Raw genomic sequence first — 12,900 nt, 5'->3', positions numbered from 1 at the left:
TTTATTTCTCTGAAAAAACTCAAAAAGCGTTCCAATCGTGCGCGTTGTGGATTAATTTGTCCCTTTAAGTAAATGTCAAACTTATTATTGTTTTTAATTTTTTTAATAAAACTTTTTCAATTACTAATTTTAATATATATTATAAAACTATATTTTAATTAAATATTCTCCATTGACAATCTTAATACGCATCTAAAAGAAATATTTTAATCAAATCCTAAAATAAATAATCACAAGATTTGATCCCATGGTGATTAAACGAAACTAACGACTAACGAGCAACAACAATGAGAGAAGAAAAAGAGAGAAAGGTCGTCATAATTAGGCAGCAGCACTGGTTGAACGAAAAGCCACGTGGCAGATCCAAAGTCATCGGTGACGCCATGCTCTCGTCACTACACCCTGGAGTTCCCATTTCCCAACACAAGAAAACACCGTAAGCTCCGTCATCGCAGTCGCAGAACAACAATTCCGTTTCCATGGAGTGGTTCGGTGATTGCTCCTTCCGTCTCGATTCGCCGCCGGACTCGCCCTGCAATGCGTACCGCCTCCTCCTCCGATCTCTCTCCCTCATCCCGGTCTCGCACTACCTCATCGCCGCCGCCATCTCCCTAATCACCTTCCTCTACAACTTCATCGAGTGCCATTTCCTTCAAGACCTCTTCTCCGGATTCGCCGGCGATGCCATCCACCTCACCTACCATCCCTCCTCGATAATCTACGAAGCTGTTGTCTCCAAGTGCCGCATCCTTCATGGCAGGTCCTTGCTTTGCTTCTATGCTTTTCTTCATATATAACAATTCGTGACAATAGTCTTATACTTGTTTGTTTCCACTTGAGTGTTGATGATTTTGCTGTTTCTTGTTTTGTGATGTGAAAACAGGTATTTGGCGACGCCGTGGTTGGCGAGTCCGCATGTTCAGACTTGTTTCTTGAATTTCTTCGGCAGGCCTCCGCGTTTCAGTTACAGAAGGTCATTCTTCATGCCTTTCTTTGGGCTATTGAATTGTTGTTGTTGTTGTTGTAGTAGTAGTAGAGAAATGTTGGGTGTATCTTTCTCATAATTGGGGTGAAATATCCGTGTTGTAAAAGCTTATTACTACACTGTTTCATAATGATACTCACTTTTCATTGTGATGCATTACTTTTTGAATCTATCATTGTGTTGTGATTGCTGAAAGATATACCATGCTGAATCCTCTATGTTATGAAGCTTATGTTCTTCCAGTTGTTTCCCTTTCCTTTTGTATTCTGGTGTTAGTTGAGGGGCATAATTACATATGTTTCAAGCCATTCCCCCACCCGGCCCCCTTTTCCCTCCATATACATCTTAGTAATGTCTCAATTTATTAATGGCTTCATCTAACAACTGCCCATATATCATTTTTCAGACAACTGTTTAATACTCCTGATGGTGGAACCATAGCTTTGGACTGGTTAACAAGTTCTGATGGTATGTATGAAGTATTCATTTAGTTTGGAAAGTCTTCAGCCTAAGACATCCTCCCCCCAAGTTTATCTTTCTGATTTTTGTGTCACGTCACTTTGCAGTTTCTGGTGATGTTCTTCGTACGAATGATGTTTTTTTAGATGAATCGACTCCCATTGTTGTAGTGATTCCTGGTCTAACAAGTGACTCTTCATCTGCTGTAAGTTCAAGGGCTTGTGATCTCTGGGTGTTTTATCCTTGTCTTTTTAGTTATAGCATTGGTTGAAACTTCGCATTCTGGTGGCTATCTGGCTGTTATGCCAAAGGCTTGTGTTTTGGTATTGTAATAGCATTTATTATTACTACATTGCAAGACATGTACTAATAGGACGTCACTGTGTTATCAATTGGGTTTTAGTTTGAGGTCCTTCATTTTTCCCAAATTGAGAGCATATGTTATTTTATTATATTTCCTCTTTTATTATGCTTCAAATAAAACTTTACATATTTTACTAAAACACCTCAAATACTACATTACGCTCATTAAGGTCCTCAAAAAGTGCTGCCTTGCCATTGCCATGTAAGTGTTTCAACTGAAGGGTGGGGACTAGGGACGTTAAAATCTCAAATGATGACCTTATTGACATTTGATCTCCCTATAGTTCAAGCTAATAAGAATTGAAACAAAGACAATACCAGGTTCACATTTGATGCATTGCATATGCTAAGGTGTTATTGCTGAAAAAAAGAAGCACTAAAAACTAGAAACAAGTTTCCCTAAATGATATTTGTCAAAATGGAGAAGCATAGTGGGTACTATTGACTGACTGCACTATCATTTATGTTTTGTCTTTTGTTAGGCATCATCTATATTAGATGTTCCTCTGTACCCTTATGAAATGTTTTAAATTCCTAATTTTCACTTCTTTTTTTATTAGGAGATTCATTTATATTATACTGACATCTTATAGTTTAATTTTCTTTCTTCGTTTTCTCTCTGTTAGTATCTCAAACATCTTGCATATCATACAGCAAAGTGTGGATGGAACATAGTTATCAGTAACCACCGAGGACTGGGAGGCGTTTCAATCACGGTTAGTTATTCTGCAAGCTGGAAATATATATTGATTAACAATAACAATGTGGATACGCTTTGAAATAATAACTTGAAAGCTTTAGTAGACTCATTCACGGCTATATGCAGTTGCCCTTGCACATCTAAATCAACCTAAATTCTTAGGCTATGTTTGGGAGTTTCATAGAGGATGGAAGGGATTGGCTCAATAGAATAGACCATCCTTATATCTGGACATATAACTACTTTGATGAGGGAATGAAACAAAACTGTAATCATTCCTTCCTTGAGACCCCCCCCCCCTTCCTTATTTGGAGGGTCAATGAACTTGAGAGCTTGTGTGACAAGGAAGAGATAAGGTTTGCCTTTGGAGCCACTCCACTCCCACCTTTAAAATCACTCACAAGCACACTTTTAGTAATAAAAGACACTCCCTTCCTTGCCACTCCCTCCATTATTCTATATTATAACATAGTCTTAACTTATTAGATGACATCATATGAATAGTTATTATATATCTACCAATTGTAAACTCAGCACCCTACCAAATATCAGTCAATTAATAATTTTAAAATTGACCAAGTAAGCTCATTAGATAAGAGATTTGGGCTAATCAATGTGCAAGTAAATAGAGAAGGGACTGCTTTTGAAAACTATAAAGAGGTTATGAGAAAACCTTAGAACACGGGATCAACAGCAGCAAAATATGGCCATTCTGTTTTTTCCCCCTGTTCCTTTTATTAGGATGTTGATATTCTTGTAAATCTAAATCTCATGTACATGCTAAGCTATAATAGTTTTCTTGTCTTCTTTCCTTACTAATGCAATCTTTTAATTTAAATCGATCCAGTCTGATTGTTTCTACAATGCTGGATGGACTGAGGATGTCCGCACGGTGGTTAAATATCTCCACGATGAACACCCCAGGACACCTTTGTTTCTTGTTGGTACTAGTATTGGAGCTAATGTTCTGGTAAATTCATTGCTTGAATCTTTTTGCAATTCTTACATCAACTGCCTTCCCATTACATGCAATTCTTAAAATGCTCTAAACCTAGAAATTTCAAATAATGACATGCATCTTCTAGTGCCATTTATACCAAAGACCTAGGAGCAACTGAATTACTGTTGATATTTCTTGCTTTTCAAATTAGTCCATATTTCTTCCAAACTATGACCTATCCTGATAATTCCTACTTTATCAAATTGGTTTAGGGTGATCATGCTCAAAATTTTGGATTGTTGTTATGATATGCTATGATCATTGATACATACTCTATCTACTTTTGAATTACTATTCACCTAGGAGTTTACATTATCATTGATTTATTCTACATTGTGTCATTTGTGGGAAGAACCTGGTTTCAGCACTCCACTGTTTGATTTGAAAAATTATTTTCAGGTAAAGTATCTTGGTGAGGAGGGTGAGAATCTTCCTGTAGCCGGGGCTGTAGCTATTTGCTCTCCTTGGGACCTTTTGGTTGGTACTTTTTTATTTGAAAGTGATTCTTTAACCTTGGACTCTGAATGGTGTGAGCTACTGCTAATATTGTTGGTTTATGGTATAAACATAAATATTTAGGACAGAGATATAAGAAAAATACGTAGGTGAAAGGAATGGGAATCACACATTTTTACTTTACTGAAGCAGTACATTTATAGGATTTTAATCCATGACACTACCACATCACCACTAAACTAGGAAGTGGGATGAACAGAAACTGCCACATACCCACTAGATAAGGAAGTGGAATAACAAAAACTACTTTTCTCCTAAAGTGCAGGAACCACTAATTGACTAAAACAACAAACTGAAACAATAATAAAAAAAAACTTAATGCAGTCCAAAAGCAAATAATTAACACTCCTCCTTGCTTTAGGATCTGCAAACTCCAATTTTCTGCCTCAATAGCTCAAACTTGCTGACAGGAAGTGGCTTTGTAAACAAATCTGCCAATTGATCTTCTGACTTGCAATAAACCAAAGTTATTTCTCCATTTTGCTGCATCTCTCTTAAGAAGTAGAGCTTGATGTTAAAATGTTTAGTCTTGCCATGACACACTGGATCCTTTGAAATCGCAATTGCTGCCTGGTTGTCGATAAACACTTCTGTCTTGTGATTCTGTTGGAGATGTAAATCACATAAGATCTTTTTCAGCCACAAAACTTGATTTACAGCTGCTGTTGCTGCTATGAATTCAGATTCTGCAGTGCAGTGGATTGTGCTACTGTCTCCTGCTTCTTTGTGCACCATGAAAAAACTCCTGAGCCTAAACTGAAACAATATCCGGAAGTGCTCTTCATGTCATCAATGGATCCAGCCCAGTCACTATCAGAGAATCCACACAACTTGAAATTTTGACAGCTCTCAAACTTCACACCATAATCAACAGTACCTTTAATATATCTCAATACCCTTCTTGCTGCCTTTAAATGCATTTCACTAGCACAATGCATAAATCGAGAGAGAAGACTTACAGCAAACAAAATGTCCGGCCTTGTTGCAGTGAGATACATTAAACATCCAATCAAGCTCCTGTAATAGCCTTCATCAACTTTATCAGCACCATCTTCTTTGCTCAGCTTCTCCTTTTGGTTCATTGGTGTGCTAACCGCTTTGCACTCCTCCATCTGGAATTTTTTTAAGATTTCCTTAGCATATTTTTTTTGACATATGAACACATCATCCTCATTTTGTTTGATCTCAATTCCAAGAAAATAAGACATAAGACCAAGATTAGTCATTTCAAAAACTTGCATCATTTCTTGCTTGAATTCTTCAACCAAACTTGTATCATCTCCAGTTACTAAAAGATCATCAACATAGAGGGAAACTATGAGAAATTTTTTTCCCTTATGTTTTACATAAAGAGTGGCCTCAGACAAGCTTTTTACAAAGCCTATGCTCAATAGGTGTTCATTTATCCTACTGTACCAAGCTCTTGGTGCTTGTTTTAATCCATAAAGGGCTTTTTTTAGTAGATAGACTTTATCTTTTTCTCCATGCATAACAAATCCCTCTGGCTGCTCCACATATATCTCTTCTTGTAAAACTCCATTTAAAAAAGCTGATTTGACATCTAAATGGAATACTTTCCAGCCTTGTTGAGCAGCAACTGCTAACACCAATCTAATTGTATCTAATCTGGACACTGGTGCAAACGTGTCAGAATAATCAACACCAAAAATTTGTGCATACCCTTTTACTACAAGTCTGGCCTTGTATTTATTGATAGAGCAATCCGCATTAAGCTTTGTTTTGAACACCCATTTAACTCCAATAACTTTTCTGTCTTGAGGCTTGTCAACCTTTTCCCATGTGTTGTTTTTTTGAATCATTGAAATCTCATCCTCCATTGCCTTTTTCCATTTTGGATCCTTGAGTGCTTCTTCACAGCAACTAGGTTCGCATACTGCTACATTGCATCTTTGATAAATGTCTGACAGCAGTCTTGTGCCTCTGATGGGATGATCATCTTCTAATTCATTTTGACACAACTCTATTGTTTGGTTTCCGCCATAATCATCTTCAATATTGTTACAAGGTCCAATTGTTTTTCGTGGGTTCTTCCAATCCCATTGTTGATCTTCATTGAAATGCACATCCCTAGACACAGTCAACTTTCCAGATTGAGGATGATACACTTTGTAGGCTTTTGAAACAGAACTATAACCCACAAAAATACCCGGAATTGCTTTCTTGTCAAGCTTGTCGCGCTTAACCTGTGGAACATGTGCAAAACAAACACAACCAAACACTTTAAGAAGGGTTAGTGAAGGCTTATATCCATACCAAGCCTCAAAAGGAGTTTTGTCTTTCAAAGCTTTGGATGGAAGTCGATTTTGAAGAAAAACGGCTGTGTTGGCCGCTTCAGCCCAAAATTCTTTAGGCAATTCCTTCTCATGCAGCATGCATCTGGCCATCTCCATTACTGATCTATTTCTCCTTTCACTAACTCCATTTTGCTCTGGAGTGTATGGGGTTGTGAGTTGATGTACAATACCAGCTTCTTCACAAAATTGATCAAATTGTGTTGAGGTGTACTCCTTCCCATTATCTGATCTTAGAAATTGTATCTTGCACCCACTTTGAGTTTCCACCATATTCTTGAACTTTACAAAGACTCCAGCCACTTCATGCTTGAATTTCAAGAAAAAAATCCAGCACATTCTTGTAAAATCATCTATGAAAAGAATAAAGTATAGACTACCTTGTAACGATGGAGTTCTTTGAGGTCCTGCCACATCAGTGTGGATGAGTTGCAGCTTTTGAGAGGCTCTCCAAACTGTTTTGGGAAATGACACTCTGTTTTGTTTACCAAAATGACAGGCATTACAATTTGGCAAATGATCAGAGAGTATTGGTAGACCTTCAATCATATCTTTCCTCTTCATGTTCAGCATCCTTTGAATATGACAGTGACCAAGTCGCTTATGCCAGAGTTCAGTGGGACTGACTTGGGTGATGTAAGCTGTCTGCTCCTCCACAATTGGATCAAATGAGAAGCTTTTTCCTCTCATTTTAACCCTTAAAATCTCCCGACCGGTAGTGTCAAAGATAAGACAATGTAGATTTTCGAAAAAAACTTTAAATCCCTTTTCTAACAATTGACCCACACTAAGCAGATTTTGGTCAATGTCAGGCACATACAGAACATCTGAAATGGTTTTCATACCTGAGCTAGTTGAAATTACAATTGTTCCTTTTCCTTTTGCAGAAATATAGTCACCATTCCCAATTCTGACTTTTGAGAATTTAGCAGGCTTCAAATCCTTGAAAAGAGTTTTATCATATGTCATGTGGTTTGTACAACCACTATCAATCAGCCAGCATTCAGAACTACTCCTTGCTGAGAAGCATGTTGCCACAAAGATTTGATCTTCTTCATTTTGCTCTACAACATTGGCATTAGCTTCATGTTGTTGAAATTTGCCTTTGCAAATTACAGCTTCATGTCCAAGCTGATTGCACTTGTTGCACTTTGCGTCTGGTCTTCTCCAACATCTGAAGGGTGGGTGACCCATTTTGCCACAATGCTCACAAGGTGGGTAATTTTTCTTTTTACCTTTGTCTTTGCTTTGGCTGCTTTGACTATTTCCAACTTCATGATGCTTGGCTGGTAAAGCACCTTCAACCACGTGATCTTGTCTCATAAGCCTTCGCTGCTCTTGGGCCTGCAAGGCATGTAACACTCCTGCTAAGGTGATTTTGGACAGATCCTTCGTATTCTCCAAAGTAGTTATTGATGCTTCATATCTCTCTGGCACTGTAACTAGAATTTTTTCCACAATTCTAGAATCAGTGAATTCGGTGCCGAGTAATCTAACTTTGTTTGCAATAGAAAGCAACCTGTCAGAGTATTCTTTGATTGTCTCAGAATCTTTCATTCTCTGCATCTCGAATTCCCTCATCAAGTTGAGCACTTGCATGCCTCGAATCCTCTCATCCCCTGCGTATTCTTCCTTTAAATAGTCCCAAATTGCTTTTGGTGTTTTGAGAGTCATGATTCTGGTGAAGATTATTGATGAGACACCAGTAAAGAGACATGATCTTGCCTTTGCCTTCCTTGTTTTTTTCTCCTTGTGCAATTTTATTTGAGCCATGGTAGGATTGTTTGGCAGCGGAGGAATTTCGTAATCCTCTTCCACGGCTTCCCAAAGGTCCAATGCCTCCAAATAAGACTCCATTTTAACTGCCCAAAGGTCATAGTTTTCTCCATCAAAGGTGGGCGGAGCAATTTGTGAGAGACTTGCTTCACCTTCCATTTTCATAGGCCCCGTAAGAAGAATACTCTGATACCAGTTTGTTGGTTTATGGTATAAACAGAAATATTTAGGACAGAGATATAAGAAAAATACGTAGGTGAAAGGAATGGGAATCACACATTTTTACTTTACTGAAGCAGTACATTTATAGGATTTTAATCCATGACACTACCACATCACCACTAAACTAGGAAGTGGGATGAACAGAAACTGCCACATACCCACTAGATAAGGAAGTGGAATAACAAAAACTACTTTTCTCCTAAAGTGCAGGAACCACTAATTGACTAAAACAACAAACTGAAACAATAATAAAAAAAAACTTAATGCAGTCCAAAAGCAAATAATTAACAAATATCATGCCATGGAAAATCACTGTAATGTAGGCTTCATCTGAAGTTAGACCCAATATAATTATTCTCATTCTTTTAACATTGAATTGAAAATTGGGAAAAGGGAAGACAGCCGTTTCTGATGAAGTTAAAGATATTCTTGGTATGGAAGCATTGGAACATGATAGAAATTATTCTGAACTTTGGATTAAGGTTGTTCTTTTAGGCTTTTAGCATACAAGTTATATGTGGTTCAGGTTTGAAATTTTGTTGTGCATATTCTCTTTGATACAACTGATGAGGTTTTGCTGAAAGTTTAAATTATTTGTTGTTTTTCCCGATATGCTATCTTAAGTAGATGTTATGTTACCTGTTTTATGTTTGCAGATAGGCGACAGATTTATAAGTCGTAGGCGTGTGCAAAAGTTTTATGATAGAGCACTTGCTTTTGGACTTAAAGGATATGCAAAACTGTATGTTTGCACCTTCTTAATTAAGTTTAAATATATCCTTGATTAGCTCTTGATTTTCTGTGTATCATACTTCATTTTCAGACAGTGGTACTAACTTACATTTTAGTTCTTAAGACTTAGTGAATAATTTGGGCATATACTCAGATGATAAGTTTCTTTGTAGTACATAACTGGACTTGATTTGACATTTTCCCCGTCAATCACTGCAGGCACCAGCCTCATTTTTCTCGGCTTGCTAATTGGGAAGGGATAGAAAAGGTAGCCATCCTCTCTATAATTCTGTATATACTACTACTATCAGTCCAATTTTATGCTAGTCAAGTCTACAGTGACCTATATTTTTACAGTCACTTTCTATTCGAGATTTTGATCACCATGCTACCCGCGTTGTTGGGAAATATGAGGTACTTAAATATCACTTAAGATTTGTTAATCTTCTACCTTTTCTTTTGAGTCTCATCTCTTCCTATACCTCCTATTGGTTTCTTAAAATAATTTTCTGTTTAGACGGTCGATACCTACTATAGACGCTGCAGCAGTGCTAGTTATGTGCAATCTGTTTCGATTCCACTTCTCTGTATTAGTGCTCTGGATGATCCAGTTTGTACTAAGGAAGCTATTCCCTGGGATGAATGCAGGTATGCCACTGTATTGTTTTGCTTGGTTCTAATTCTCATTTGCTTTCTGTTCCATATCTTCAGTTTTTAATGCAATATTCTCTTGTTAGGGCAAATAAGAATATTGTATTGGCTACTCCAAAGCATGGAGGACATCTGGCTTTCTTTGAAGGAATAACTGGATCTAGGCTGTGGTAAGTGACTCATTTTACATCTGACTCTTCAATCTTTTGTTACTTTCATCAAGCTTATCCTTTAATATAAACTACGTTTTGCGTTGATATTCATCAATGTCAATCTTATGTCTTCTGCTTGTGATGGTTTGATGGAGTGTAATTTGTGTTAGCTATCATTTAACTTTTGCTGTGTTAGTTTAGGTTGTGATTGATTTTTATTGTATTTTCAATCTTTGGAACAACCAGTTTTTAAGGGTCCAATTCTTTCATCTCTTTTAAGCGTTAGTACTTGATATCATCCCTTTATTGCTTGGTTTAAGTTGTAACATACAGGAATTTTTACATGGCAATTCTTTAATCCCTCTTGCAGGTGGGTAAGAGCTACGAATGAATTCCTTGATGTGCTACATTCTAGCGAGTATATGCACGTGCAGAAGAAGGTAAAGATAATATCATGTATTTAATCATACAAATTAATAGGTTATTCATCCTCTTGTACTGATCTATTTTTAATACAAAAACGTCATACTTGTTTTCATATTACATAGATGTACATCAGTTAGTTCTGGTTGGAAAAAGAAAAAAGAAAAGTTTATATTCCCTTTGGAGTTTGGAGCAAGACACTAGCATTTCTACTGGCTAAAATTGCTGTTTTCTCGGTTAATGGTGATACAGATCTCTAAACCAAGCACACCATTGGTAACGTCAATTGATCAGGGCCCTTATGTTAATGTTACGGACGACGGAATGGTGGCTGCATTGAACAATGAGCCAAGCACTGACAATGTAGAAGAAGTACATGCAATACAAGAGGATAGTACTCATGGCAAGGTCCTAGAAGATAAAGTTAATGAAAAAGATGATCCTGTCGCTAATGCAAAGCGGGGAGGTTCCTCTAGCATGGCTCAAACGAGTAGCGCACACGACTCGGTACTAAATGATGTAATAACACCTTTCAAAACGTACCTAGGCCCGTTAACTCGACAAAGTCGATGGTCAACGTGGTTGCTTGTTTACATTGCCATTGCCACAAGTTGGCCATTGGTTGGTTCAGCCCTACAAATTGTGTTTGGGAAAAAGCTAAGGAAGACCTCAAGGGGTGGTTCCGTCAGAAGATAAATTCATGGACACAGAGGTTATTGTTGTATTTAGAGGGTGAGTCTTGGTGTAGCAGAAAAGTTATTACCGTCTGATAAGGAGGATTATTCAACCAGTGAAAACTGAAAGCAGCCTCTCCGCTTAGAATTGGGGCAAGGATGCATATATTTATTCTTTTCAAATCCCATTGATCTGGTGTACTAGGTTGCCCTATATATAACTTCTGTAGATTTGTGAAAATAAACATACTTGTACTATTATTCTTTGAGTTGTTAACATGCTATATCTGCATTTCCATGCTTATGTTGAAATTACTCGGGCGTGTTCGAAAAGTTTTTTAACGTGAGAAAAAAATTTAATTCTATTAAGAAATGAATTTATTTTTATTTGAAATTTAATTTCATAGTTTGAAATGATTTAATATATTAGGAGAATTGAATTCAATTCTTTAGTTTGATGACTTTTAAATGAATTGAATTTTCTTTTTTAACAATTTTATCTTTGATAAAACTATTTTCATTGAACACTTATTTATAAGTACAGACATTTCAAATATTAAGTACGATTGTTGCGATAGTTGATTTGAAAATGTGGTCTGATTTATTTGTTTCAAAGCATGAAATAAAAATTTATTTTTGAGTGAATTCTAATTCTTGACAATTCAAACATATTATTATTTTCAGTGATTTATATTTGTCATTCAAGCGATTGGTTTTTAATCTGTTCTCGTGCTTCCCTTCATCCAAGAGGTACAACAATTATGGTCAAAATGATATAAGATTGTGTACCATGCTATACCAAATATGTGAATGGAAAATGTATGTCATGCAAGAACTGTGACCCAACATTTACAAAGAAGTTAACATACAAGGATAATAATATGCAAACTAGTAATCAAGTTGGGTTGGTCTAATAGTTAGTTCACTAGTTTGATTAAGTAAATATTAAGGGTTCGAATTCCGTTATGTGCATGCTTTGTTTGCTGTCTTAACCAGCAATAAACAGAGATACAACAGCTCATAGACAAATGCGGCGGAAACACATTTAAGAACGCAAGAAAGAAGAGTGCGATGATGGAGAGAGAGAGAGAGAGGACCATCGGAGGAGGGAGGCATAGCAGTGGCGATGGGATCTATGGCGGAGGAGAAGACAGAAGAATCTGGACAGAGGCAGAAGATTGATGGAGAAGGAAAGAGGGAGTAGAGAAAGGGGTTAGGATAGGGTTGAGATAGGGATAAAGGCTGGAATTTTTGAAATTAATTAGGGATAAAAGTGAAAAAAGTTGTATCTCAACTGTAAGAAGAGACACTAAAAACATGTATTCTGTATGTATCTGTGTACCACCGTATTTATGTACCAGTGTTCATGTCTAAGCAAACAAATGTAGTCGGAGTGAACATAGATTAACTAACAAGTCATTGCATGGTTTGATTTTGGGACTTGAATTGCCTGCAAAAGAAAAGGGAAAAGGCTCTACTATATAAAATTGGACTTTCTATTTAATATTGCTTAGAGAAGGATGACATATATATGCATATGTAGCATCTTATATGACTTTACGCTTTTGATTCAAGACAAAACAAAAAAGGTTCATCCTGTAAGATAAATAATGACGTATTATTGTTGCAAGGGAATCAAACCACAGCTAAACCAGTCCAAGACAAATATGACGTCCAAGTAATAATAAAATCTTTTAAAGGAATAGAAGTTTCTTAACAATCTTTTATAGAAGGACCCTCAATAAATTAATTATATTATAAGTATATTAAATTTAAGCTAGATTAGTAGTATCGCATTGTTTTCTCAGCCTCTGTCCATTGTGGAAGTTATATATATATATATATATATATATATATATATATATATATATATATATATATATTTTAATCCTTGATGCTTGGATGTATTAAATATATTCTCTCCTTAAGTTTTTG

At 36.5% G+C, this 12,900-nt stretch overlaps 1 protein-coding gene across 1 annotated transcript; it reads left to right on the top strand.

Moving 5' to 3' along the window:
* Positions 1–261: 261 nt before the first annotated feature.
* On the top strand, positions 262–11,359 carry LOC130948517 (embryogenesis-associated protein EMB8). Its single transcript, XM_057877266.1, has 14 exons — positions 262–760; positions 884–973; positions 1,392–1,453; positions 1,552–1,649; positions 2,434–2,523; positions 3,355–3,477; positions 3,907–3,984; positions 8,990–9,075; positions 9,285–9,333; positions 9,423–9,479; positions 9,583–9,713; positions 9,803–9,886; positions 10,239–10,308; positions 10,544–11,359. The coding sequence occupies exons 1-14, from the start codon at positions 480–482 to the stop codon at positions 10,985–10,987; spliced, it is 1,743 nt and encodes a 580-aa protein (XP_057733249.1). The 5' UTR covers positions 262–479; the 3' UTR covers positions 10,988–11,359.
* The last annotated feature ends 1,541 nt before the right edge of the window (positions 11,360–12,900 follow it).

The sequence above is a fragment of the Arachis stenosperma genome, chromosome 9, assembly GCF_014773155.1.
Source record: "Arachis stenosperma cultivar V10309 chromosome 9, arast.V10309.gnm1.PFL2, whole genome shotgun sequence".
NCBI classification, from domain to species: domain Eukaryota; kingdom Viridiplantae; phylum Streptophyta; class Magnoliopsida; order Fabales; family Fabaceae; genus Arachis; species Arachis stenosperma.
The sequence above is the reverse complement of the archived record's forward strand: the minus strand, read 5'-3'. Positions and strand labels throughout refer to the sequence as shown.